The sequence below is a fragment of the Sinocyclocheilus rhinocerous genome, unplaced genomic scaffold (genome assembly GCF_001515625.1).
Source record: "Sinocyclocheilus rhinocerous isolate Xijiao unplaced genomic scaffold, SAMN03320098_v1.1 scaffold749, whole genome shotgun sequence".
Classification (NCBI taxonomy): Eukaryota; Metazoa; Chordata; class Actinopteri; order Cypriniformes; family Cyprinidae; genus Sinocyclocheilus; species Sinocyclocheilus rhinocerous.
In genome coordinates, this window is record NW_015653466.1 from 1,360,388 (window position 1) to 1,367,588 (window position 7,201).

A 7,201-nucleotide genomic window follows, 5' to 3' on the forward strand; every position below is an offset into this window, starting at 1 on the left:
TTTTCTATCCCATGTGTTACCTGAATAGGCTAAAGCAGACTCCTTCTGGCCTGTATTTTGTAATTCTACTACTCTGAAATGTCAGGAAAAGTGATAACGAAAGACTATGGAGAAAAACAAACACACACAACAATAAACAAACCAAAAAAATCACAAAAAAAGAGAAGAGGGCTGGGACTTCAAGAGTGTGAACGGAAATGAAAGTATAGAGAAGCCAACAAAATGCTAAAGAATCGCGCGAGCTCAGCAGACACACCTCCCGTCGCTCGCGCAGAGTCGCTTAGTGGCGTCTTATATTTACTAGCTGCCGGTGAGTTTAAAACAGCCCAAATTAATATCAAGGGGTGGGACACAGTTTTGTAGAGGATTACTTATAATATCTGCGGAAGACAGACAGACAGACTCGTGTGGCTCGCCCACTAACTCTCTAAACTCAGCTAGAGAAGTACCAGATGGTGGTTGTTGTCGTTGTGAAATGGAGTTGTCAGAGCACATCAAGACCGCTAATGTTGAAGATGTTACCCTGAGAAGACCTTTCCATCCAGCGCTCAGGGGAACCCTGTGCGTTACCAGCCACCACCTTCTGTTCTCAGACAGAAAGGATGAAGCTTCCTGGCAACTCCTCATTCTCCTCAAGAACATCGATGCCATTGAGAAAAGGTAGAGAGACAGCTGTTCTCATCAGCTGGAGTTCTGGAGGTTTGACCAGTGCATGTGTGTGTGTGCTGTAATACTAGGCGACCGTAATTATACCCTGCTGGAAAAATGTCCATAAACCAGCCTAAGATGGTTTGTTGGTTTTATCTGGTTTAAGATGGTCTTCCAGCATGGCCAAGCTGGCTGGTTTAAGCTGGTCACCCAGACTAACCAGTGCCCTGAAGCCCCTGCAGGTCAGCAGAGGAGCCAATCTTAAACCAATTAAGACCAGCTTAAATTACATTTTAAATAGTTGCATCTTGCAGTTGTTGCTCTACAGAGCTATTTGTACCTGAGCTAAAACTTAAATTTAGTTTTGTTTGTGTAACCAAATGTATTTAAGTTGATTCAGTGGTGTTAAATAATATTTTTGACTTAAAGAAAATCTATTAATTTAGATTTTACCATATCAAGTACATTTGTTTCAGCAGGATTTTTTTTTTTATTGATGTGTATATTGTTGATCACTGTTGTTGGTAAATGCATAATTCACATTCTTATTCATCCATGTGTCTACTTTTGAATCTTAATTGGGTCATAATTACCAAGTAAAGTTAAACTTATTGTGTGTGTGTTTGATCCCTGAAGAGACCTGCTTCTGTAATAATAAACGAATTCTGTCTTTCTCTAATTTCTCCAATCACTTTTCCTTTGTGTCAGTGTCGAGAATCTTTTCGGATACCCCAGGTACACTTCTAAAGAAGGCCCAATGTTTGATTTGTGGATTGACTGTTATTGCTCATTGAAGCTGTCATTTTATTCTGATCTGGGATCTGGGATTTATTCTGTAATGTTAAAAATGAGGAGAGAAGTGGCGGTGGGCAGCATCTTATGTCCGAATAAGAAGGCATCTTCTAAAATGAGCTGCTTGGCAATGTATTCTTAGCTTAAGGCAGAGAAGAAAACAGAAAAAAATGTATTTTGCAAGATCTTTGTGCTTTGCAATGAGCATTTACGCAACATATATCTCACATGCTTTCTGTGTTTTGATTACATGCAAAGCCGCAGTATTTATGTACATGTAGTGCTATATATAAATATTTGTGTTTGTAATCTAATGTACAAATATGGAGATACAACAAGAGAGACTGTTAGCTTACACTCTATTAAAATTGTATTTAGAGCTCAGTCATACCTCTGCAATTTATCTCATTGTCTCTGCTAGCCTTACGCTCATGGCTTGTTTTTGCTTCCTGCTTCCGTCTCTTCTGAGGCCCCAATGGAGATGATTGTATGGAATTTGAGAGTGTGAGAAAACATGGAGGAATATACTTAAACATGGGTGGGGGTGTTTGTACGTGTGTCTGATACAGGGCTGTGGGATCCTCTGGTACTATCACCATTAAATGTAAGGACCTGCTGGTTCTTCAGTTGGAAATTCCTGGAATGGAGGAATGTCTGAACATAGCCAGTTCTATAGAGGTACTAAATATAATTATCACTAACCATTCTTATTAAAAGGATAAGTATTAATATTGCGCATATTTAGAATTAGGTATACTCCTTTTCAAAAGTTTTGAAAGAAGTCTCTTGTGATCACCAAGACTGAATTTATTTGATCAAAAATACAGTGTGAAATTGTGAAATATTATTACAATTTTAAATAACTTTACTATTTGAATATATTTTAAAATGTAATTTAAACAAACCCCCTCAAATCAAGCAGTTTGTTTAAGAGAGGTGTGTGATTGATCTTGTGATTCAACTTGCGAAAAATACTATACAATACAATACAATTAGGGATGCACCAATATTAAATGTCTACCTTTCTTGTTATGGCTGTGGGTGAGAGTGGACTGATATCATCTCATGTCTCTGTAGGCTCTTTCGTCTCTGGAAAGTGTGACAGAGATGTATCCCTTCTTCTACAGACCGTCACACCTTACTCTGAACGGCCCATGGGGCCTGTCCTCAACGGAGCAATATTACAAACAAACAGAAAGGCTGGTGAGCTACACACGCTTTAACTGTATTTTTCTTTCTTTTACTTTCACTTCCCTTCCCTTCAGTTACTGTCACTCTGTGTTTATCTTGCTTTGAGAACCACACACAAGGACAAACACAAATAAATGATGCTGAAAATTATTACTCTAAGGTCACATTTGACTTAATATAAGCTATTGTTTAATTTCCTGAAAGGAAGACAAACAGGAAGCACTTTGTTTGCCACAGGAAACTAAAAGCAGTTGTGAGATGTGGGCGACAGTTAAATTCACAGGAAATAAAGCAGTGTGTATTCTTTCTCTGTAGCTAGTCTTCTTTTCTATGCCTTGTTTGTCTCCGTAGGTTTCATTATCACCCTTTGTCATCTAGCATCTGTGGCCTTTCATTTTTTTCCCCCATAGCTGTAGATGTTTATTTCTATCCCCTTATGTACTGTACTTGTATCATAATTACAGTGTTTTTGTCACTCTTTTCCCCCCAGTTTTATAGTGTCTTTCATATGTAAAGTTGTTTATAATTTTATATTTATATCAATTTTCTGCTTTATGTCATTTTTATTAGTTTTTAAATATTACTGTTTAGGTTTAATTTATTTATTTTTGTTAATTAATAGTAATATATGTTTATAACTTATGTATAACTATATACATGTGCATGTTTGTGCGTGTTCATAATATGTGCATGTGTGTGTGAGCAGTGGGACAGGTGGAGAGTCAGTACAGTAAACTCAGATTACTCTGTATGCCCATCGTATCCATCTGCGGTTATTGTGCCACGTGAGGTGGACGATGACAAGCTGATCCACTCAGCCAGGTTCAGACAGGGCGGCAGATTTCCTGTGCTCTCCTACTGTCACCACAGGAACGGAATGGTGAGTGTAGGATGTTTTCTTATATCTCAAATATAAGTGTCATTGTATATTGGTGTATAAGAACAGTGCAACATTAAAACAGTACAAATGTGTAACACCGTTTTCAGAATTAAATAATATGTTTGTCAAAAAATGCATAATATGCAGTAGATCAAAATTTCCAAAGTAAACATTATTTGTATCTATATTGACTAGGTGATTATGCGAAGTAGCCAGCCTTTGACAGGAGCCAATAAGAAGAGATGTAAGGAGGATGAGCTCCTTCTCCAGGCTGTGATTGATGGGTCAGAGTTGGGTTACATCATCGATCTGCGTTCTGCCCAGCAAGCCCAGCAGGCCCGGATGACAGGAGGAGGTTTTGAGTCTAAATCCTTTTATAGCCACTGGAAAAGAATCCATAGACACCATGAAAGGTGAGAGGGAACATTAGTCATTTTTAATTGTCTGAAAATATGTGACCGATCTGTAGTTGTTTTGGCTTTGATTTTGCATGTAATCATGCGTGTTTACAGGGGTAAAGTTGTGCAGGAGAGTCTTATTAAGCTGGTGGAAGCGTGCAGTGACCCGTCTCACAGTGTGGACCGCTGGCTCAGTAAATTGGAGAACTCCAAATGGCTTTCTCATGTTCACAGTGCGCTGTCCACTGCAGGCCTGGTGGTAGAGTGTGTGGAGAGGTGGGAAGATGTTTTACTTTAGTCTTTTAAAGGTACACTACAAAATTATGTGCTCTCTGTCGCCATCTGTGGTTCATATAAAAAGTTGCAGTTTTATTAAATTAGTGTAGGCTTTCCATAGTGACCTAGAATAAGGCAAGGACACGGCTGACACTGATTTTTCTATGTACTGGCTTAATAAATAATGTCTAATGAAAAATTAACGGGAAAATGTCGGTAGTGTACTATACATTCTCTGTCCTATTATTTTGCTCAATGCTTTTGTGTGACTAAAATATCAATTCATGTTATGTATTGTATGTTGTGACACACAGTACACAACAGTTCTAAAATGTAGAATTGGTAAGATTTTTGAAAGAAGTCTCTTATGCTCACCAAGCCTGCATTTATTTGATCAAAAATAGAGTAAAAACAGTAATATTGTGAAATATTACAATATTTCAATAAAATATTATTTATTCCTGTGATGACAAAGCTGAATTTTTAGAAATCATTGTAATATGCTTATTTGCTGCTTAAGATGTAAATATTAGATATGCCGCATTACTCTCAGATGTGTTGCTTTAATCTGTTTTTTTTTCATCCTGTGTTTTATGCATGGTGTGGTCATGTGTTGTTCTGGCATATGGTCTGTTTTTGAAGGGTGGTTACTGCAGGCCCATGCATGGCATCGAGATGTATCGCTCTGGTCTGTGGTCTGTTTTTTGCAGGGATGGTCACTCTGTGCTTGTGCATGGCTCTGAAGGGACTGACAACACGCTGCTGGTGAGCTCATTGGCTCAGCTTATCCTAGACCCCGCATCTAGAACTGTCACTGGCTTCCTCTGCCTGCTGGAGAGGGAATGGATACAGGTGAATGTGTGTTTGTGTGACATAATGTGTAATTAAGTACGTGTGGGGGAATTTTGTTAAAGCATTACAACAAAAAAGAACTTTCTTACTAAACTACTACCTAATATTAGTGTCAGATCTGTTTGTCAGAAAGTTGATGAGTGTTGTGCTTGTTGTTTCTCAGGCTGGACACCCATTCCAGCAGCGCTGTGCTCATTCGGCGTACTCTCATGCCCGTCTGAAGCAGGAGTGCCCAATCTTCCTGCTGCTGCTTGACTGTGTGTGGCAGGTGTGGCGGCAATTTCCTCTGGCACTGGAATTTAGTGAGGCTCTGCTGCTGCGACTGGCACAAGAGGTTTACGCTTCTAACTATGGAACCTTCCTGTGTAACAGCGAGCAGGAGAGGTGGGCACAAATTACCCCTATATGACACTCATCATACGCTACCATTCAAAAGTTTAAAGTCATTTTCAAATGTTTTTGAAAAAAGTCTCTTATGCGTACCAACGCTGCATTTATTTGATGAAAAATACAGAAAAACTAATATTGTGCAATATTATTTAAATTAAAATAGCTATGTTCTGGCTTAATATATTTTAAAATCTAATTTTATTCCTGTGATACGCCAGTCTTCAGTGTCACATGGTCCTTTAGAAATCATTCTAATATGCTGTTTTGGTGCTTATGAAGCATTTCATATTATTATCAGTGTTGAAAACAGTTGTGCTGTTTAATATTTTTTGGGGAAATTGCAATACATGTTTATTTTCTGGATTATTTGATTAATTGACAGTTAAAAAGAACAGCATTTATCAGAAATATAAATAATTTGTAACAACATCAAATTTGATGTTGTTGTTGATTAATTTAACACGTTCTTGGTGTGTTGGCGCCACGAGCGGCTCGAGGGGGCCTGGTCTGGCCACTTCGGTCCTTGTGCATATATATATTGTATAATTGTACATATCATTTATTTATTTTCATTTTTGCCTGGGCTAGATGTGCTGCAGGAGTGAAGGAGAACACACACTGTTTGTTTCAGTCCCTACTGAGGCCTGATATTGAAGAGCAGTACCTCAACCCACTGTATGAACCCACTGATTTGGCCATTTGGCCCTCAGTACATCCTCAGTCCTTACAGCTATGGACAGGTGAGTTACCGCTGTAATGTGATAAAACTATTGTTAAAAATTTTAGTTAAAAATGTAAGAAATTCCATTCAGTTTTTGAAATTTCTTGGTATTATTGGTATGTAAAGTCAGCTCCATGTATTTTGAGCAAAAGAAAAAACATATACTTCCAACCTTAATGTCACAGAATCCTCATTATCTTTGTATGGGTTTGTGGGTAGGGCTGTTCCTCAGGTGGACTGAGTATGCTCAGAACATGGAAGAAGCTCGAGAAGAGGTGTGGAGCATTGTGAAAGAGCACCATGAGCAAGCTGGACCTGACCGGACCAATAACACGCTTAGTACACACTGTGACACCTTGACCTCATTTGAGAACCTCATGGATGAGCTGACTATCTTGTGACCTCATGGTAGAAAGGACATAGAGCCTGTTATTACTATGGGTGCATCTCACTCAGCTCCCTAGTTCAGTAGTCAGGGCACTGATCAGTGAGTCAGACATTTTAAGGGCTGTCTCAATCGCGAAATCCTTCCAGTGGACTGGAACGTTCGCTCCCTAAAAAATCCCACAGTGCACCGCAAAAACTAGGGAGCATTGGTGCTCACTATGCTCCCTTACCGGAAATTATGTCACATTTCTGAAGCGCGAAACATAAACCACACGAGCCAACTCAATAAAAATTACACGCGATAGAAGATTTGAAAAGACAAACTGTTTTAATATTAGTATATTTCAGCATAAACACACATCGCTAGACAGGTAATGAACACATTTAGTTAACATTTATAATTGATATTCGGCTGAAATGTTGAAAGAACATGTAACAGAACGATGTGTTTAAAGACAATTAAAATAATATCAAAAAGAAACCGGTACTGCCTGTTGTTGATTAATTCCAGCAATGATGTTCTACAATGTTGTCCATTGACGTTGTACGTAGTCATGTCACCGGAAATTGAGTAATGGCTGACCCAATGTGCAGTGAGCCAGAGAACTTACCAGTGTAAGGGAAACAGGTCAATTTAGCTCAAAGGGAATCATTTATGATTTTATA

The 7,201-nt window shown here is 38.6% G+C and overlaps 1 protein-coding gene across 3 annotated transcripts; it reads left to right on the plus strand.

Annotated features, from left to right (window-relative positions):
* Positions 1–244: 244 nt before the first annotated feature.
* LOC107716008 (myotubularin-related protein 9-like) lies at positions 245–6,771 on the plus strand. Of its 3 annotated transcripts, XM_016522309.1 has the most exons (12): positions 245–310; positions 442–660; positions 1,357–1,383; positions 2,010–2,118; positions 2,518–2,643; positions 3,338–3,511; positions 3,707–3,924; positions 4,024–4,185; positions 4,896–5,037; positions 5,201–5,421; positions 6,016–6,167; positions 6,368–6,771. In XM_016522309.1, exons 2-12 carry the CDS (start codon positions 476–478, stop codon positions 6,547–6,549), a joined length of 1,698 nt encoding a protein of 565 aa, XP_016377795.1. In that variant the 5' UTR covers positions 245–310; positions 442–475; the 3' UTR covers positions 6,550–6,771. The 3 variants fall into 3 exon arrangements, with proteins under 3 accessions (XP_016377795.1, XP_016377794.1, XP_016377796.1); XM_016522308.1 differs by having other exon boundaries at positions 258–660; XM_016522310.1 differs by lacking the exon at positions 1,357–1,383 and having other exon boundaries at positions 258–660.
* The last annotated feature ends 430 nt before the right edge of the window (positions 6,772–7,201 follow it).